This window comes from Hypanus sabinus, chromosome 10 (genome assembly GCF_030144855.1).
Source record: "Hypanus sabinus isolate sHypSab1 chromosome 10, sHypSab1.hap1, whole genome shotgun sequence".
NCBI classification, from domain to species: Eukaryota; Metazoa; Chordata; class Chondrichthyes; order Myliobatiformes; family Dasyatidae; genus Hypanus; species Hypanus sabinus.
Window position 1 is genome coordinate 77534944 of NC_082715.1, and position 22386 is coordinate 77557329.

The 22386-nt window shown below is 37.1% G+C and overlaps 1 protein-coding gene across 5 annotated transcripts in view; it reads left to right on the top strand.

The window, feature by feature from the left end:
- Positions 1-22386, top strand: part of egln1a (egl-9 family hypoxia-inducible factor 1a) — a 96389-nt gene that overhangs the window by 60785 nt on the left and 13218 nt on the right. For all 5 annotated transcript variants that reach the window (XM_059982135.1, XM_059982137.1, XM_059982139.1 and 2 more), the window contains exon 3: positions 15304-15440. In XM_059982135.1, the coding sequence (XP_059838118.1) occupies positions 15304-15440 (137 nt within the window). The remainder of the gene's footprint in view (positions 1-15303; positions 15441-22386) is intronic.

A 22386-nucleotide genomic window follows, 5' to 3' on the forward strand; every position in this document is an offset into this window, starting at 1 on the left:
GAATCGGAATCAGGTTTATTATCACTGGTATATGTTGTTAAATATGTTAACTTAGCAGCAGCAGTTCAATGCAATACATAATACAGAAGAAAAAAAAATGGTTGCTGCGACACCATTCCAGTAGTTGGCACGTCTCGCTCCTGTACGCCGTCTCGTCACCTTCTGCAATTCTACCAACAATGGATGTATCATAAGTAAATTTGAGCTATGCCTAGCCACACAGTCATGGGTATGTAGAGAGTAGAGCAGTGGGCTAAGCACACACCCCTGAGGTGCACCAGTGTTGATCATCAGCAAGGTGGAGATATTATCACCAATCCACAGAGATTGTGGTCTTCTGGTTAGGAAGTTGAGGATCCAATTGCAGAGGGAGGTGCAGAGGGAGGCCCAGATCCTGCAACTTCTCAATCAGGATTGTGGGAATGATGGTATTAAATGCTGAGCTATTGTAGATGAACAGCATCCTGACATAGGTGTTTGTGTTGTCCAGCTGGTCTAAAGCCTTGTGGAGAGCCATTGAGATTACGTCTGCCGTTGACCTATTGTAGTGATAGGCAAATTGCATTGGGGTCCTTGTCCTTCCTGAGGCAGGAGTTCAGTCTAGTCAAGACCAACCTCTGAAAGCATTTCATCACTGTAGATGTGAGTGCTTCTGGGCAACAGTCATTAAGGCAGCTCACATTTTTCTTCTTAGGCACTGGTATTGTTGCCTTTTTGAAGTAAGTGGGAACTTCTGCCGTAGCAGTGAGAGGTTGAAGATGTCCTTGAATACTCCCACCAGTTGTTTGCTACAGGTTTTCAGAGCCTTACCAGGTACTCCATTGGGACTTTCCTCCTTGTGAGGGTTCACTCTCTTTAAAGACAGCCTAACATCATCCTCTGAGACAGAGACCACAGAGTCATCAGGTGCAGCAGGGACCTTCGCAGCTGTAGTTGTGTTCTCCCTTTCAAAGCGTACATAGAAGGCGTTGAGTTTGTCTGGTAATGAAGCATCACTGCCTTGCATGCTATTGGGTTTCATGTTAGAGGGCATATCCTGGATAGTGAGGTTCCTCAATGATAGAATCAGCAACAGGAGGACACATCTTAGCTCCTTCAGCCTAGTCCCCTATATCATAAAATCACTGTTGATCTGGTAGTAATCTTACTTGTCATAGAGTCATAAAGAAATACAGCAGAAAAACAGGCCCTTTGGCCCATCTAGTCTGCAGAACCATTTGAACTGCCAACTCCCATTTTCATTTACTCTAATAACCTTTCATCTCTATAAGATCAAGAGATTTATGAGTAGAATTGGGCCATTTGCACCACTGAATCTGCTATGCCATTAAATCATGGCTGTTCATTATTTTTCTCAATCCCATTCTCCCACCTTCTCATAACCCTTAACTCCATTAACAATCAGAAACCTATCAGTCTCTGCCTTAAATACACCAAGCAGTTTGGCCTCCACAGCCAGTGTGTGCATGTGCAAGCACACACATCTTTTGTTACTAGCGCACAAAGGAATTTTAAATTGCGCACAAAAGATTGTCATCCTCTATCTCATTAGCATGTTAAATATATTTCCTGATCATACACAATTGCATTGCCTTTTCCGGTTTCTGATGAAGACAGTGTTGGTCACGTGGAGTTTGCAATGATTTGTCTGCTGATTTCAGAACCGGCTTATTTATAATGTTTTTATTGAAGAAATTACTGGTTCACTATGTCAAATTCCAAAGAAGCAAAGGTCATGAAACACAAAATAACTGCTAGTTCATTTAAAGCAGAATGGCTTAGTGAAGCAGTAGAAACTGCTACACCAGATGCTCATGAGGTCAGGAATGTGTAGCTATGAAAAATATTTGAATTGAATTGACTTTATTTCTTACATCTTTCACATACATGATAAGTAAAAGGGGGATACAGTTCTCAAACCAGAAAGTAATGCAGCCAGTCAATCGTGCTCTCAATCGTGCCCCTGTAGACAGTTCTTAGGATTTGGGAGCCCATTCCAAACTCCTTCAACTGTCTGAGGTGAAAAAGGTGCTGTTGTGGCTTTTTCACCATACAGCTGGTGTGTATAGACCACGTGAGGTCCTGTGTATGCCGTGGAATTTAAAGCTGTTTACCCTCTCAACGCCAGATCCATTGATGACCTCCCAGTTACAGAAATGTAAAACACAGTCACCTCTTGTCTACCTTTAATCTCTCCCTTTTCCAACTTAAATTTTGAGATTTCAACTTCATTCAGTCAGATCTGTAGAATAACAGTTATAATTATGGTTATGGTTCTCAGAAGCACCTAAAGAAATCTAGACCTGGGCAATGGAAAGCCCAAAAAAGCTGATGAATTCCCGGAGGAACCCCCCTGGGTAAAGAGACTAGAATCTCAAATCAGCAATATCAGCATTGAGATAACTCAACTAAAAGAAAAATTTGAAGGAAAAGTTGACTCTTTGAGCCTTGATCTTAAAGATGTTAGTCAAAATGCTGCTGACCTTTCTTCTCATTTGGAAAAAGCCCAACAACGGATCGTTGATCGCGAAGGTTGATCACATCGGAATAATATTCGAATAGTTGGATTAAAAGAGAAATCAGAATCAGCCGACACTGGATTATTTTGCAAAAATGTTTCAGTCTTTATTTCAGGTTTGTTTACAGCGTTCAGATATCGAAATGGCTCACAGAATCGGCACTTATAAAATTTTTGCATCAAGGTGAAAACAGACATTGTTGTGCGTTTTCTCCATTTCAGAGACAAAGACCGTAATGTTAAGCTTGTGAGAGAAAAAAAGACTTTTTCAGTATCAGAATTCAGACATTCACCTTTTTGAAGAGTTTCCACGCAAAATTGTTAAGAAGCATGCTGGATTTGCATCGGTTATGAAGTCAACGTATGAAAAGAAGCTCTCTCCACTGCTTCAGTATCCAGCGAAATTAAGGCTTTTTGTCAAAAAGTCTGGCTTTCATATTTTTGATGATCCATTTGAAGCATTGAGTTTTATTAATTCTTTATCCGACACATCCAATGATGAGCCTGAAGCTTGAATGATTTATAATGGCTTGATTGTCTCATGGTGTAAAGAGTGATGAGATTGGAAGATCTAATGGTTACAGAAGTCTTTACCTTAAAATACATTTTTATCTCTGAAAAAGACTGGTTTGGATGGCTTCAATTTCAGAAGACATAGAGGGAGAATTGTTGATAGACTGTAATAAGACTGAAGTAATTATTTGGATTTCTTCATGTTTTAAAGATAGACTGGACAATTTAAAGATGGCGATTGTTTTTCTTATGAGCAAATATTTCAAGAATTGTTTTGGATGTGTTTTTCTTCCCTTATCTAATGTTATGAAGGTTACTTAAGAAAAACACTTTCCTTCCAAGTTAATTATATTGAGATACATGTCGACTATGAGCTTTATGGTCGGTAGAGGGAGATAGATTTTTTTTTTCTTTCTCTTTTTTTACTTTTGCATCTATGCGTTTCTTGGGGCTTGCATCGATTGATATCGACTTGTTTCTGAGCCTTGTAGTTTGGGTGGGATTTATTTTCTTTTTTTTTCCCATTATGGAATCTGGGAGCATACGCCAATTATTTTTATTGTTGTTCATCTCCGCCATTTTCGACAACCCTATCCTGACATACGTCTACAAAGTTCCATGATGGTATCTAAACAATTAAATGTTTTAACTTGGAATGTTCGTGGTTGGAATCATCCTATTAAGCGTAAAAAAAATTTAAAGTTAATAACCGATTCCAGCTTGATATAATCTTTGCTCAAGAGAAACATATCAGATTATGTGGTAAAAATCGATTTTTTTTTAATTTTGGAAGGGTTCTCAGTTTCACACAAACTCCCAGAGTAAAACTAGGTCTGTCCCTATTTTTATTGATTCCAATATTCCTTTTAATCAGGAGGATATTATAGCTGATATTAATGGTAGATTTTTGATTGTTAAAGGAATAATTTGTAATAGGAAAATGGTTTTGGTTAATATTTATGGACCAAATGTTGATGATCCCTCATTTTTTAAAACTCTTTTTGCATTATTACCTGATTTAAATGAATATATGTTATTAATGGGTGGTAATTTTAATACTTGTCTAAGTCCTTCAATGGATAAGTCATCATCCAAATATCAACTCCCTAATTGTTCTGCATCACTTATTAATTCCTTTTTTAATTGATTACGGTTTAATTGAGGTCTGGAGGCATATGCACCCTAGTGATAGAGAATACTTTTTTATCACGTGTTCATAATAAATATTCGAGAATCGACTATTTTATAGTTGACCCTCAACTTTTATTCAATGTTCAGAAATGTGAGTATGATGCAATCGCTATTTCTGATCATGCTCCTTTAAATTTAATATTTGAATTGAAAGATGTGGTTTTTACCAGACCATTTTGGCATTTTGCAGAACATTTATTACAAAGTTCAGAATTTGTTGGGTTTATCGAAGCTCAGATAAAAGAGTTTTTTCTCTTTAATAATATAGGAAGCGTCTTTAAGTTAGTAATTTGGGATACATTAAAGGCTTATCTACGCGGTCAAATTACTTCATATATAGCTAAGCTGAAGAAACAAACGAATGGAATTAGATAAAATCTCTAAACAAATTAAAGAATTAGATATCAATGCAATCTCTCCAAATGTTTCATTTAAAAGAAGAGTAGAATTACAATCACAGTATAATTTATTATTAATATATCTTATTGAAGGATGTTAGCTTAAATTGAAAAGTCAATTTTATATTTTTGGGGATAAAAATAATCTCTTAGCTTCTCAATGAAGAGCAGCTAGAGCTAAAAGACAAATCTCAAAGATTCGTAAAACTAATGGAGATATAGCAAGTAATCATGACGGAAATAATACTTTTCAAGATTTTTACTCTGATTTTTATAGATCTCAATTTCCTGCAGATTCCTCCAAAATGAAGGCTTTTTTAGATAAGATTAAATTTCCACAAATTTCTGTTGAAGATCAACAGATGCTTGATGCTGCAATTACCGAGCATGAAATTCAGAAAGCTGTTTGGTTCTGGTGACGTCATTGTTGAGAATGGCAGCTTAAGTCACTAGCTCCTCCAGAAAAAAGTGTATTAAGCCCCGTTAACCCATCAAATATAATATCTTTCGAAAAATATTTGAACTGAAAAGAGGGGCAAGAATGGGGAAAAGGAATGGAAATTTAAAAAGCGACACTGTGGAGCCTGCGTCCGGGAGGAGTGCAGCGAGCTGCTCTCTGACCCGACTGCGTGTTAGCGAGGCAGACGCTGGGCCTTGTTCAGGCAAAGCAGCGAATATCTTCGAAATCCTGAAAGAAATAAGAGAGTTCCGGAAAGAAATAGAGCAGCAGCTCCATGATATAAAGGAAGAGGTCTCCAGCGTCAATCAAAAAATAGCGGTGGCAGAGACTCGACTTGAGAAGGTGGAAGATCACGTTCAAAACGTGGAACGGTTACTGAGTAAGACAATAAAAATAATACATCACCAAGAAGGTAAACTGCTTGACCTGGAGGGAAGATCACGACGGAAAAATATCAGAATCTACAACGTTCCTGAAGGAGCAGAGGGCTCGTCTACGACGGATTTTGTCGGAAAGTTACTGCGGGATGCACTGGATCTTCCCCCGGCTATGGAGCTGTAAGTCGAGAGAGCCCACTGTGCGTTCATCCTGAAACCTACCCGGGATAGAAAGCCACGCTCAATAATAATTAAATTCTTTCGGTACAGCACCAAGGCGGAGATTCTACGAAGGGCCTGGGATAAGAAGAGAGTGTTTTTCGACGATAAATTAATATATTTCGACTAAGATTAGCCCCCTGCGGTCCTGCAGAAACGCAAGGAATACTCTGAAGTAAAGTAAGTACTAAAGCAAAACAAGATTAGATTTCAAACTCTGTATCCTGCTAAACTTCGAATATTTTATGGCAATGGGACGTGGTTGTACCAGACAGTGGAAAAGGCGACTACAGACATGAAGGCCAGAGGGTTTCCCGTCAGTATGACCAAAACAAAGGAAAGCCTGGCTGAGGAATTATCCTGTTCCACTTGGGAAATAGTGTGAGAATCGAGAAGGCAGGAGACGGGAGGAGGCCGAGAGAAATATACCAGGAAGAGACCGGGAGTTTCCCAAAGACAGTCCTCACCCCCTTCAGAAGAGCCATAAGGTTTGGCTAACTTTAAAAATGTTGAGAAGCTAAACGGAAGCAAAAGTACACGGTATTATACCTATCTCGAGAAATAATTATTATAATGTGGATTTTATATTATTTAGTTGTTATTCTTTATTCGCTCACTTACTCCTTTTTCCCCACCAAAATGAGAATATATATATGTATGCATATATGTGTATGTATATAGTGTGTGTGTGTGTGTATATATATATATATATTTATATATATATACACACTCACACACACACACACACAAATATATATATGTATGTGTGTATATATAGGAGTACCCAGGGAAATCTTTTCTGTGTAATGAATTTGTTCACTGACTTTTGTGAATACTGCAATGGGGGCCCTCAACTCACAAGTAGGAGGGGTTATCCCCCACAGCTAGACATTTCCTCTAGCTCAACACAGGGTCATCTACTAGAGACCTCAGCCTTGGAATCACACGTTCGTTGCCATTTTTGTTGTTATTTGCGTTTCTTGGTTCTTATTTGTTCAGGGAGTAGATCGATTAAGTTTTATTCTAATTTCAATGATACATTTTCAGATAAATACAGATGGCTAAGGACAAGGTAAAATTAATTTCTTTTAATGTCAATGGGCTATTAAATCCAAACAAACGTAACAGAATTTTAACCAAAATGAAAAAAGAACAAGCCCATGTAGTATATTTACAGGAAACTCATTTAAATGATAATGAGCATAAAAAACTAAAGAGAATGGGCTTCACTAATCTGTTTTTCTCCTCATACAAATCAGGACACAGGAGAGGAGTTAAATTTTGAAAAAGTTTTCGAAATCGGTCATAAAGAGGGCAGATATATTCTGGTAAGGGGGAATATAGACGGAAATTCAGTTACTCTATTGAATATATACGTACCCCCGGGAAATGATATTGGTTTCTTTCAGAAAATTACTGATATTATGGAAACAGAAACAGAAGGTCTCCTGATATGTGGGGAGACTTAAATTTATAATTACAACCAAGTTTAGACTCTTCCAATAGAAAAACCTATGAAACAAAAAATCTTTACATAAGAAAGTTAATGCACTTTTTGAGGATGTTGGTTTAATTGATATATGGAGGGACCTTTTCCCTGACAGAAGGGATTACACTCATTATTCTGTTCCCCATTCTGTATATACAAGAATAGACTATTTCATAACATTTGGAAAAGACAAAGACAAAATAAACACCTGTGGAATTGGGACAATAGATGTAAGTGACCATGAACCTATATATTTATCTGTTGATTTTGACCTACAACCAAAGAATACTATTTGGAAACTAAATTCAAGTCTACTCAATGATCTGTACTTTAAGGAACAAATTAAAAAAAGAAATTGGTCTCTACTTAGAATTTAATGATAATGGAGAGGTTTCACTTCCCATTTTATGGGATACTCTGAAGGCAGTCTTAAGAGGGAAAATTATAGCGATATCTTCATATAAGAAAAAAATAAGGAATAAAACAATAGAGGCATTACAAAATAGGCTGAAGGAACTAGAGAAAAATCACAAATTGAATTTGCCACAGGATACATAGGGGAAATTAAAAGAATTAGGAATGAAATAAATATTTTGGCTACACAAGAAATCAGGAAAAACTTGATGTTTCTGAAACAAAGACATTATGAAAGTGGATTGAAATCTTTGAAAATACTGGCATGGAAACTGAAAAAAAAAGATAGCAGAAAATACAATTCATAGAATTAGGGACCCAAGACTGAAAATGATAAAAAATAAGCTGAGTGAAATTCAAGAAGCTTTTGAAGTGTTTTACAAAACTCTATATTCCAAAGTTCTGGGGGAAGCATAACCCAAATTGACACCTTCTTGAATTCTCTAGAGTTATCCACTTTAAGCAAAGAGCAAAATAGAACGATGACTGCTGACATAACTGGAGTTGAATTAAGAGCTGCAATTAGTAGGCTTAATTTAAGCAAGTCACCAGGATATGGCAAGTCACCAGGATATGGCAGAGTGATACAAAGAATTTAAAAACGAGTTAATTCCTGTTTTACTCCCCACACTGAACTGGGCTCTAAAAAAGGCACAAATGCCACCCAGTTGGGAGGAAGTGATAATCTCAGCTATACTGAAAGAAGGCAAGGATAAAATGGAATGTGGGTCATTTAGACCAATATCTGTTCTTAATGTAGATTATAAATTATTTACCTCCATCATGACCAAACGATTAAAGGAGTTTCTATCTTTAATGATACGTAATGATCAGACAGGTTTTATATGACAATGCCAGACACAAGACAATATACGAAGGACACTTCACATTATGGATCATATACAAAAAAAATCGAAGCAATAGTGATAAGCGTGGATGCTGAAAAAGCATTTGATTCAGTTAATTGGAATTTTCTTTACAGAATTTTACATAGATTTGGTTTCCAAGACACAATTATTAAAACTATACAAACACTATATGACAATCCTACTGCTAGGATTAAAATCAATGGATATTTATCAAATAGTCTTACCCTAGAAAGGGGCATGAGACAGGGTTATGCATGGTCACTGCTACTCTTCGCATTATATCTGGAACCATTAGCTCAGTACATCAGACAAAATGAAGATATCAGGGGAATTATTATTAAAGGGGCAGAGCATAAATTGGCTTGTTATGTGGATGACATTTTGATCTATCTAGGGCAACCAACATACTCTTTACCTAAATTGATGCAATCCTTTGAACAATATGGTCAATTATCAGGATACAAGATCAACATAGATAAAACCCAATTACTTCCATATTACTATAGCCCACCAAGAGAAATTGAAAGTCGGTACCCCTGGGCATGGGACACAGAGTCTTTCAAATATTTGGGCATCATTATGCCAAAAGAATTGGCAAAATTATCGGAATGTAATTATCAGCCTTTATATAAAAGAATTAAGGAAGATGTGGCAAGATGGAACCTGATTGCTTTTTTCAGTCTCGGTTCAAGGATTGAGTCTACTAAAATGAATATATTGCCCAGACTGTTATATCTCTTTCAGACCCTACCAATAGAGATTAATCAAAATCAATTCAATGAATGGAACAAGATGCTATCAAGGTATATTTGGCAGGGTAAAAGGCCTAGAGTTTGTCTCAAAACTTTGCAATTAGCAAAGGAAAAGGGGGGATGGGACCTACCCTTTTCTTAGAGATTATTATTTTGCAACACAGTTGAGAGCTGTGATCTGTTGGTGCAACCCATCATTTGACGCTCAATGGAAAAGCATTGAGGAGCAGGTACTTCCCATCCCCATACAAGCAATTTTGGCTGATAACAAACCTGCAAAGGTACATAAATACTATTGATAACCCATGTGTGAAATTGACTCTTAAAATATGGAAACTACTATAAAAGAATATCATCTAGAGGGAGATATTGCAATTCTTAAATGGTGTGCATATGACTCGGATTTTACACCAAATAAATTGGATGCTAGATTTAAGGACTGGACAGCTAAAGGAATAACATTTCTTTGCAACATAATGAAAGAAGGAACACTGTTCAGTTTTGAAATGCTAAAAGAGAAACACTTACTAGAAAAACAAGATTTCTATCTGTATTTACAGATGCGACAATATGTTAATAAACACTTAAAAATGTAACCAAGGCAAGTACATGCTTGATAGAGGTCTTTAGAAAAGTGTATAATTCAGTTAATGGTAGTAGAATCATCATGTACAAGGGGTTGTCAAATCTTAAAACACATTTGACTTCATACATTAAAACAAAATGAGAGAAGGAAGGAGGGATAATTATATCTGAGGAAGAATGGACAACAATATGGAGATATCAATGGAAGTGTACCAGTTCACAGAAATAGAAGGAGTTTGGATGGAAAAACTTGGTAAGATATTATATTACACCCTCTCAGATATCCCATTATGATGGTAACCTCCCTGTTTGCTGGAGAAATTGTGGAAATCAAAATGCAAATCATTATCATATCTTTTGGGACTGCCCTGTTATTAAAAACTATTGGAGGGGGATACACAATGCCCTACAAGACATTTTTAAATGTGAAATACCCTTAGAGAGTAAGACCATATATTTTGGGTATATACCTCAAGAATGGTTGAAAAGAGATAAATATTTAATGAATATACTGTTGGTGGCTGGTAAAAAGACTCTTACTTGGAAATGGTTATCACAGGAGAGCCCAACTTTAAATGTATGGATGGAAATTACCATGGACATTTACAAAATGGAGAAGATAACAGCATCTGTTAATCATAAGCTGGAACAATTTGATTCATACTGGGAAAAATGGTTTAATTACATAATGCCTCATAGGCCTGATTTTATTCTCACAAATCAATGATTCTGTTGTAAAAAAAAAGATCACTCCCTATTTGTACATAGTTCTTTCCTTTTGCTTGTTTTTTTTCTCTCCACTCTTTTCTGTGAGTGTGTACCTCAGATAAGTAAGTACTTTGTGGAGACTTGTGATATATATGATTATGATATATATGTACAATGTCTGAAATACATCTTATGGAAATGTTTGTTTGATGATTAACTTCAATAAAAAAATAAATTACAAAAAAAAAGAAATTCAGAAAGCTATTTTATCAATGCAATCAGGTAAAGCTCCTGGACTTGATGGTTATTCAGTGGGATTTTACAAAAAATTTGTAAGATTACTTTCTCCGTAACTTTTGGAAATATTTCATGAATTCTTTGAGAAGGGTAATTTACCTTCTTTTTATGAAGCATCTATTTCCTCAATTCTTAAAAAAGATAAAGATCCTGTTGAATGTTCATCATATAGACCTATTCATTATTAAATGTGGATGCAAAAATTCTCTCTAAAATAATGGCTAATCACTTGGAAATTTTTTTAACTAAGATCATTTCTATGGATCAAACGGGCTTTATTAAAGGCCATTATTCTTTCTCTAATGTTTGAAGATTGATGAACATTATATATTCATCATTTTCTAAGCAACCTCAATGTGTTATCTCTCTTGATGCAGAAAAGGCATTTGATAGAGTTGAGTGGCCATATTTGTTTAAACTATTAGAAAAATTTGGTTTTGATAATAATTTCAATAGATGGATTCAAATGTTTTATAAGAATCCTATTGCCACAGTCATTACTAATAACTGCAGGTCTTTTTTCTCACTTTCTCGTGACACTAGACATGGATGTCCATTAAGTCCTTTATTATTTAATCTTGTATTGGAGCCTTTGGCTGTAACATTACGTGAAGCTAAAAATATTCATGGTATCTCTATGAATGGAACCATACATAAGATTTCTCTTTATGTAGATGATCTCTTGGTTTTTATTTCAAATCTTGAGGAATCAATTCCTAATCTTTTGGAAACACTTAAAGATTTTGGTAAATTTTCAGAATGTAAACTTAACTTGAATAAAAGTGCAAACACGAGGAAATCTGCAGATGCTGGAAATTCAAAGGGTCTTGGCCCGAAACGTTGACATCTCCTTATAGATGCTTCCTGGCCTGCTGTGTTCCACCAGCACTTTGTGTGTGTTGAATAAAAGTGAATTGTTTCCATTGAATGTCCCTGTTAGTATATATAATATTCCTTTTAGAATTGTTAATACATTAGATATTTAGGTATTATAATTACTAAAAAATATAAAGATCTCTATAAAGCGTATATAGTTCCTTTAATGGACTCCACGAAACAACTATTTTCTAGATGGAATCCACTTACTTTTTCTTTACTAGGTCATATTCTTGCAGTGAAAATGATGATTTTACCTAGATTTTTATATATTTTCAAAAATATACCTATCTTTTTAACTAAAAAAATTTTCAATCAAGTTGACTCTCTTATTTCTTCTTTTATTTGGAGCAATAAGAGACCAAGAATTAATAAGTATCATTTACAAAAATTTAAACTTGCACTTCCTAATTTAAGACTGTATTATTGGGCTGTGAATATTAAACAATTATGTTTTTGGTTATATTGGCTTGATAAGAACCAAAAACTATTATGGGTTGATTTGGAATTGAAAGCTGTTAAACAATTTCATTTAACTTCAATTTCAGGAGCTCCATTACCTTTACAGCTCTCTAAAATTCCAAATTTAAATCTCTATCCGGTTATTAAACAAACCCTACGGATTTGGGTTCAGTTTCAAAATTTTTAAAATTTAGACAATTTAAATTGTATAGTTTTTTATATCGAAACTTTTCATTTAAATCTTCAACAACTGACCCCATTTTTCTTCTCTGGAAAAATAAAGGAATCCATTCTTTTACCGATTCATTTTGTGATGGTTGATTGATGACTTTTGAAGAGTTAATTAACAAATACTCTCTCGCTCATACACATTTTTTGCAATATTATCAGGTTAGACATTTTTTACAACAATATTTACCCAAGTTTCCATATTTACAAGAATCTGATTTGTTGGATACCATTTTGAAATTGAATACCTCAGTGAAAAGTTCCATTAGCAGAATTTATAATTTATTTTTGTTACAAAAAGAGAACCTATCACTAAAGATTAAACAAGATTGGGAGAGAGAACGTAATATGACCTTTGTTAATGAAGATTGGCTTCGAGTTTTGAAAAACGTAAATTCTTCTTCTGTATGTGCCAACCATTGTTTAATTCAATTTAAAATTGTTCACTGTTATTATTTAACAAAGGCGAGACGATCTAAAATATTTTCTAGTATAGATAACTACTGCGATAGATGTAAAACTGAAGTAGCTACTTTGTCACATATGTTCTGGTCACGTACTTTATTAAAATCGTTTTGGAAATCTTTATTTCCTACAATTTCTAAAGCTCTGAAAATTAATTTACAACCTAATAGATTGACTGTTCTATTTGGAATAGTTCCACATCATATTCAGGGTATCTCATCTTAAGATCAACATGTAACTGCATTTGTTACACTACTGGCAAGAAGGGCTATTTTATTAAAATGGAAAGATATTTCTTTCCCTAAATTAATTGAATGGTTTTCTCAAGTAATGTTATGTCTTAGTTTGGAAAAAATTAGAAGCAGAACTTTTGATCCTTGATTCGATTTTGAGAGAAGATGGGGTTCTTTTGCCAAATATTATCATTTAATTTGAATTAAGCTATATGGTTTCCTTACAATTTTGTTTTTTTTATATAAATATGAAATGGCGGCTGATGACTTTTTTAAATACTTAGATGATGGTCAAACATATTGCTCCGGGGGGGGGGGGGGGGTTGGTTGATTCCTAATGGGCTTTTTTTCCCCTTTTTTTGTGGTTAGTGGGGTTTTTTTCCCTAGTTAAATGGGGTTCTTTTTTCCTTCTTTTTCCTATATATATAATTTTTCTCCCCTTTTTTATTTTACAATCAGCTTTTTTTCTTCAGCTTTATTAATTGTATACATATTAATCTTTTGAAGTCTTGTATCATTTTATAGCTGTAGAAGATTATGTACCAATAAAAAGTTTCTAAAAATGAAAATGACAATAGGGGTTAGCCCATCTCCATTCCTCCTGCAGAAGGGCTTACATTGGGAGAAGTGGCAGATGGAATAAACTGTCAGGAAGTATATGGTCATGGACTTTGGTAGAAGGAATAAAAGTGTAGACTATTATCTAAATGGGGAGAAAATTTTAATAATCTGAGATGTAAAGAGTCTTGGGAGTCCTCCAGTAGGATTCCCTAAATGTTAACCTGCAGGTTGAGTCAGTTGTGAGGAAGGCAAATGCAATGTTGGCCTTCATTTTGAGTGGACGAGAATATAAAAGCAAAGTTGTAATGCTGAGGCTTCATTAGGTAGTGGTGAGGCCTCTCTTAGAGTATTGTGAGCAGTTTTGGGCCCCTTATCCTAAGGAAGGATGTATTGACAATGGAGAGGGTTCAGAGAAGGTTCATGAGAATAATTCCTGGAATGAAAGGGTTATCATATGAGTGTTTGATGGCTCTGAGCCTTTACTCACTAGAATTTAGAAGAATGGGGGGGGGGGGGGAATCTCATTGAAACCTAGTGAATGTTGAAAGGCCTCAATAGAGTGGATGTGGAGAAGATGTTTCCTATAGTGGGGGAGTCTAGGATCAGAGGGTGCAGCCTCAGAATAGAAAAATGTCCATTTAGAATGGAGATCAGGAAGAATTTCTTTAGCCAGAGGGTAGTAAATCTGTGGAATTCATTGCCGGAGATGGCCAAGGGAGCCAGATCTTGGGTGTATTTAAGGCGGATATTAATTGTTTCTTGATTGGTCAGGGTGTGAAAGGTAATGGGGAGAACACAGGAACATGGGGTTGAGAGGGAAAGTGGATCAGCCATGATGAAATAGTGAAGCAGACTCAATGGGCTGGATGGCCTATTCCACTCCTATTTCTTATTGTCTTATATCCTGGGTCAGATAATGTGATTAAACTCAGAAGTTATTGGTTGAAGTGTGCTGCTTCATCAGGTTCATCTAGTTCTCCTTTCAAGTTCATTGACTGATAAGATATTTCTATACTTTCACAGTACATAGTAACAAAACTTGTAGATGGATTGTCATTTCAGCAAAATGCATTCCTAACACAACAATGTATGAATTACTTTCATTCAACAGGCACTGAAAATTATTACAGTTAGTATGGAGTTTCATTTATTCACGTTGTAATGTTTGAATTTAAAAGGGTACTTCTTCTGTTGATCTATTCTTTGAATATATCCAGGACACACCATACTCTTTTTGTATGATTACTGGCTGGAGTAATAGAGGTAGAAAAGTAAATTAATATACAAAACTACTAAAACTGTGATTTTTCTGTGAATGAACAAATTTTTAATTCTGAAATTTTAACAATTTTAATTCTGAAATAACAAACAACTTCAAATTCTGACTACCAAACAGGTGTCCCAGTTATTTTTCCCCAACACACCAGCAAGTGAGGAAAGTTCTGATAAATTCCCAATCACAAGTGTAAGGATTCAGTTTTCAGAATGCCATCCCTATGTCTAATATGTTGCACTGATGATACTTGGATCACTATTCTCACTTGTAGTTATTAATTAAACATTGCATATAACTTAAGTATTACAGATGTTTCCTATTTATTGATGCTATGCTTTGTATCCAGCACCTGCAGTTTTAGAGTAAATGCACAAATTAACGCAGCTAATAGAATATTTCCTTTACTTTATAGGTGAATGGAGGTATTCTTCGAATTTTTCCAGAAGGCAAATCACAGTTTGCTGATATTGAACCAAAGTTTGACAGGCTCCTGTTTTTTTGGTCTGATCGACGCAACCCACATGAAGTACAGTCAGCTTATGCCACAAGGTGAGTTCTATGAAGTGTCTTTACTGGCAGCTGAAGTCTGATCACATTTTTAACCCTTGTTTACATTTGATTTCAGGAGTGTGTGCAATATGATGCATCTATCAGGAGGATAATGTCATGGACGATGTTTAATTAAGCTGGTATCTGCTCAGTGGTTTTTAGGAACCCTTCAGTTTTTACTGATATTGGCTTGTGTGAGACTTGAATTTGCATAACCATTTGGGGGAATATCAAAATTGTACAAAGAAATTACTAATCATATCTCTCTTTGTTATGTAAATTCCAGCCTTTTACATGCTTTTTGTGTTTTTATAAATAGCAAGGAAGGTTGTTTATGGATCGAACAGGACATAAGCGAGGTGGAAGGTTGGGTGGAATTTAATCCTGACAAGTGCAAGGTGATGCTTTTGTAAGTGAAATCGGCAGTAAATGGTAAACTGCCTGGGAATGTTGCTTTACAGTGGAATCTTGGGATTCAAGTTTATAGATCCCTGATGGTGGCAATACGGGTAGATAGAGGGTGAAGAAAGCATATGGCATGCTTGCCTTTATAAGACCATAAGATATAAGAGCAGATTTAGGACATTTGGCCCATCAGGTCTGTTCTGCCATTTCATCATGGTTGATCCATTTTTCCTTTCAGCCTTGGCCCCGTATCTCTTCATGCTCTAACCAATTAAGAATCAATCAACTTCTGCCTTAAATATACATAAAAACTTGGTGTCCACAGCTGCCTGTGGCAACAAATTCCACAGACTCTCCACTCTCTAGCTAAGGAAATTCCTCCTCGTCTCTGATTTAAACGAATGCCCTATATTTTGAGGCTGTATCCTCTGGTCTTAGACTGTCACATCACAGGAAACATCCTCTCCACATCCACTCTGTCAATACTTTTCACCATTCGATAGGTTTCAATGAAGTCACCCCTCATTCTTCTGAATTCCAGTGAATATAGGCGCAGAGCCATCCAAAGCTCTTCATATGGCAAGCCATTCAATCCTGGAGTCATTTTCATGAACCTTTTTTCAGCCGTCTCTGGTTTCAGCACAACCTTTCTACGATGAGGGGCCCGAAACTGCTCTTGATACTCTAAGTGAGGCCTCACCAGTGCTTTATAAAGTCTTGAAATTACATCCTTGTTTTTATGTTCCAATTCTCTTCAAATGAATTCTAACATCACATTTGCTTTCCTCACCATAGACTCAGTCTGCAAATTAACATTTGGGGAATCCTGCACAAGGACTCCCTTGAATTTACGCTACACGCTGCATCCGCAAAGGAAACTGCATTATGAAGGACCCCATGCACCCCTCATACAATCTCTTCTCCCTCCTGCCGTCTGGGAAAAGGCTCCGAAGCATTCAGGCTCTCACGGCCAGACTATGTAACAGTTTCTTCCTCCAAGCTATCAGACTCCTCAGTACCGGATGCCTGGACTGACACTTTGCCCTATTGTCCTGTTTATTATTTATTGTAATGCCTGCACTGTTTTTGTGCACTTTATGTAGTTCAGTGTAGGTCTGTCATCTAGTGTAGCTTTCTCTGTGTTGTTTTTTTTTTACGTAGTTCAGTCTGGTTTTTGTACTGTGTCACGTAACACCATGGTCCTGAAAAACGTCTCATTTTTAGTATGTACTGTACCAGCAGTTATGGTCGAAGTGACAATAAAAGTGAATTGACTTAACTTGAATATAAAATTTGGGACATTATGCTGCATCTTTACAAAATAATGATAAGTCTTTACCCAGAGTATCATGTGCAATTTTGATTGCTACACTTTATCAGCATATTCATCGGCATTCTGTGTGCCACAGTTCCTGAGGAGAGTTTGGACTGCATAGCATGAAAGAGTTCAAAAGTAGCAAGCTGAGGCAACTGGGACAGTCTGCACACCACAGTTCCTGAATAGATGCATAATTAGGCTCTTAGCAAGGGTCAATAAAAGAAAGTTAGCTTTAAGCAGAGTAGCTATTGTGGGAGTGGGTAAATGCTAAGAGTGGTGAGTTCAGGGTTTGGCTCATAGAGGGTTTGGCGACAAGCGCGTAGGCTGCAGGTAGTTTTTTTTCTTTGTTTGTTTTCCCCTTCTTTCTTATTGCACAGATTGGGCAGTGGGGATGCCAGACAGGATAATGTCCCGCTCCTCTTGAGGGATGTAAGAAGGCAGGGAGACCTCCAGTGTCCCTGACAACTACACCTGCAAAAGAAGTACATCCAGCTGCAGCTTCTTTCAGAGCATGTTAAGGAACTGGAGCTGGAGTTGAATGTACTCCGGATCATTCCGGAGACAGCACGTAGAGGGAGGTTGTTATACTCAAGGTGCAAATACAAGTAACTGAGTGACTATCAGGGGGGGAAAGCAGATAGACAGCCACTGCTTGAATACCCTTGTGGCCATTTCACTCAACAACAGGTATACTGCTTTGGGGTTTGGTGGGGGGGAGGGGTGATGACCAAGCAGAAGAAAATCTTAGCAGTCATGTCCCTGGCACTGAGTCTGGCTCTGTTACTCAGAAGGAAAGGTGAAAAGAAGAGGCAAGCTGTAATGGCAGGGGATTCATTGGTTAGGGGAACAGAGAGGAAATTCTGTGGATGAGAACAAGATTTCCAGTAGGTGTGTTGCCTTCCTGATTCCAGGATCAGGGACACCTCAGCCCGAGTTCTTGGCATTCTTGGGTGGGAGGGTGAGCTGCCAGAGGTCGTGGTCCACGTTGGTACCCATGACATGGGTAGGATGAGTAATGAGGTCCTGAAAAGTGAGTTCAGAGGGTTATTTTTAATTTTATTTCTATAGAGATACAGTGCAGAATAGGCCCTTCTGGCTCGAGCCACAATGTCAACAACTCCCGCTATAATACTAGTGTAATCAGGACAATCTACAATGACCAATTAGCCTATTAACTGGTATGACTTTGGACTGTGCATCCAGAGGAAGCCCACACAGTCTTGGGGAAAACATACAAACTCTTTACAGGCAGTGGTGGCAGTTCATCCCAGGTTGCTGGTACTCTAAAGTGTGCTAAACATTACACTATTGTGCCACCCAAGTTATGTGCAAGTTAAAATACAGGAGCTCAAGCGTTATGTTCTCAGGATGGGTACCCATGCTGCGTGCTAGCGAAGCCAGAATTAGGATGATAATACAGTTGAAATATGGCTAAGGAGGTGGTGCAGGAGGGAGGGCTGGTTTCAGATTTCTGGATCGTTAGGCTCTCTTCCAGGGAAGGTGGGACAGTACAGAAGGGACAGTTTGCACCTGAATGGAGGGGAACTAATATCCTTTCTGGAAGGTTTGCTAGTACTGCATGGTGGTGGGGGTTAACCCAGAGTTGCAGGGAGATGGGAACCAGATCGCCTGAGCAAATAGTGAAGTGGTTATGGGGAAAGATCTTGTTTAGCATACATACAAAGTCAAGAATCGAAAGATTGAACTTGGTGGGAGTAATTTTCAAATTTGTGTATATTTCATTGCAAGGAGTATTGTAGGAAAGGTGAATATAGATGAGCTTAGCACATGGATCAACAGATTGAGTTATGATATTGCTGCCATTAGTGAAACTTGGTTGCAGCTCAGTATTCCAGGGTTCTGTTGGTTTTTTTAATAACAGAATGGGAAGGATTAAAGCTACAGGGATGACCACTTTAATGGGATTATATTGTAAACCATTCAACAGTTCACTGGATTTAGAGAAACAAATTTGTAGAGAGATTACAGACTGTTGCAAGAAACATAAGGTTGTACATAAGTAGGTGATTTTAACTTTTTTCATATGACTAAGGTTTCTGTAAAATGGCTGGATGAGATAGAGTTTGTCAAGGGTGTTCAGGAAAGTTTCCTTAATCAGTGTATAGAGGACCCAACTAGAGGGAGTGCAATACTATATCTCCTATTATTGAATGAGTCGTGGCAGGTGACAGAGGTTTATGCAGGAGGACATTTTGTATCTAGTGATCATAATGCCACTAGTTTCAAGATAATTGTGGAGATGGATAAGTCTGGTCCTTAGGTTGAGATTCTAAATTGGAGGAAGGCCAATTTTGATGGTAAAGGAAAGGATCCGGCAAGCGTGGATTGGGACAAATTGGTTTCTTACAGAAGTGTGCTTGATTGGTATGTGGGAGGGCATAAAAAATGAATTTTTGAGTGTACAGAATTTGTATGTTCCTGTCAGAATAAAAGGCAAGGGTAGCAGGTTTGGAGAACTTTGGTTTACAAGAGAAATTGAGGCAAGTTACAGTGGACAAATTTGCTGATGTTACCAAGATTGGGGGTGTAGTGGACAGCAAGAATGACTATAAAGCTTGCAGTAGGATCTGGGCCAGCTGAACAAATGGGCTAAAAAAAATGGCAGATGGAATTCAGTGCAGACAGTTGTGAGGCATTGAACATGGGAGGACAAACCTATTGTGTGGTGAGCACCGAGGAATATGGTAGAACTAAGGGATCTGGAATTATGAAAGGTGTCACAGGTAGGGTGCTGTAAAGAATGCTTTTGGCGCATTGGTCTTCATAAATGATAAATATATGGCTTACAGGTGTTAGGAATTTGTATTAAAGTGGCCTAATTTGAATTATTATGTGTAATTTTGGTCACCTACCTACTGGAAAATTGTTAATAAGATAGAAAGAATGCAGAGAAATTTACAGGGATATTGACAGAACCTGAGGACCTGAGTTACAGAGAAAGGTCAGGGCTAAATTTCCTTGAGTATAGAAGAATGAGGAGAGACTTATGGAAGTATACAAAATTATGTAGATTGGATAATTGCAACCAAGCTTTTTCCACTGAGATTGGGTCAAACTAAAACGAGAGGTCATGGGTTAATGTTGAAAGGTAAAATGTTTAAGGGGAACATGAGGGGGAATTTCTTCACTCAGAGGGTGATGAGACTGGAATGATCTTCCAGAGGAAATGGTAGATACGGGATTTGATTTCAACATTTGAGAAAAATTTGGATAGGTTTGTGGACAGGAAGGGTATGGTGGGCTATGGTCCAGGTGCAAGTTGATGGCACTGGGTAGATTAATAGTTCAGCACAGACTAGATGGGCCGACGTGCCTGCTTCTGTGTTGTACTGTTCCATGAGTCCATGTCATTTGAATTAGAGGACATCACATACAGTGGACTTGTTTTCCCTGGAGGAAAGGGGGCTGAATAGTAACCTTTTAGAAGTGCAAAAATATTATATGAGGCACTTGGGGTATAGAGACACAATTGCTGTTATCCCTCAGAGGTAGGAATATCAAAAACAGAATGGTATAAGTTTAAGAAGAGAGAGAGAAATTTGTAAAGGAGTATGAGACAGTAGTTGATACCTGAATACATTCCCAAAGGTGGTAATAGAATCGGATATAATAACTATATTGAAGAGATATTTAGACTGGCATGTGATTAAGCAAGGTGTTGAAGGTAAAAAAAAAGAATTTCAGGATGTATTTTGTATACATTTCTCTGACATTAAATGTACATATTGAAACCTATTGATATAGGTCTCATATGGGTAAATGGGATTAGTGCAAATGAGCAAAAAGGTTGGTGTCAAAGTAACTATCATCATTGATAATAAAAATAAAATAACTGGGCCCAGAACACATGCACCATTATGACTCAAGCATTCTTTTTATTTTACTTGTGCACAAGGAGATCAGCATGGCCTCTCTCATCCAAACTGTTCTTCAGTCTGAACAGAAAACTGCTATTTTCATACAGAATTAGCTTATCAGTCATGGATATTGATCATAGTAAATTGTACACATTTGAATTCCTTACTCACAACATCAATCGCCATTCATAAATAGAGACCCTAAAATCAATTGAAACTTAAACCGGGTAGCCAATAATATTTTGAAGTTAGTAGAGTTGATGAAGTTGACAAGCTTAGAATGGGTGCATGAAGTAGCACCAATGCAGTCATCAGAGTAGCAGAGGAAGAGTTGGGGAGCATTATCAGGAAAAGCTTGGAACATGGACTATTTTACATAGCCAACGAAAAAGCAGGCATAGCTGGGGCCCATGCGGTGACCATGACTACCCCTCAAGTCTGGAGAGAGTGGGAGGAGCCAAAGGAAAAACTTGAGGGTGAGGACTAGTGGTGGAGAGGAACTGGTTGGTTCTTTTATTGAGAAAGAAGCAGATCACTTTAAGGCCTTCTTAATGGGGGATAGAAATATGTAAGGACTGGACATCCATAGTGAAAATGTGGTGGTCAAGGCCATGGAATTGAAAGTTAGTGAGGAGATTGGGAGTATGAGAAGTGTCGCAGATGTAGATGGGAAGGGAGTGAACCAAGGGAGTATGAAGAAACGGGTACAGTGGGGCAGGAGTAGGCAGACATTTGGCTTACCTAGATAATCAGGTATATGGATATTGTAATCTTTTCAAAACAAATGGCAATGAAGGATGTGATAACAGAATGCCCTGAAGAGACTAATAAAATTGGGCCTTGGAGTTATGGAAGGAAAGGCATGTTAATCGGACAAGATTATAGGTGGAAAAGATAAATGGGAACCAGTGGATATGGTGTATATTTTGATTTTGAGAAGATATTCAAAAAGATCCAGCACAAAAGTTTGAATAACAAGGTAGCGCCATGTGGAATTGCAGGTACTATACTGATACAGATTAAAATTTAGTTATCAGTGGTAAAGCAGATGAATGAGAAATCAATTGTCGGTTATGAAGAATGGTATTTCAGGGAGTGGTACTTGGGTCAGCTTTTCATAGATCTATATCAATGATTTGGTTGGAACCAAATGCTGTATTTGTAAGCTTTCTAACAATACTAAAGCAGGTGGATTTGTGAATAGAAGGAATGGTGTAAAGAATATCGTGATGACAAACTTAGTGGGTGAAAACATGACAGATGGAATACAACGTGGGAGATGTGAAATGATGCACTAAGCAGAAAAGCAGTGATTTTTAAATGGTGAGAGATGCGTTCTAAGGGA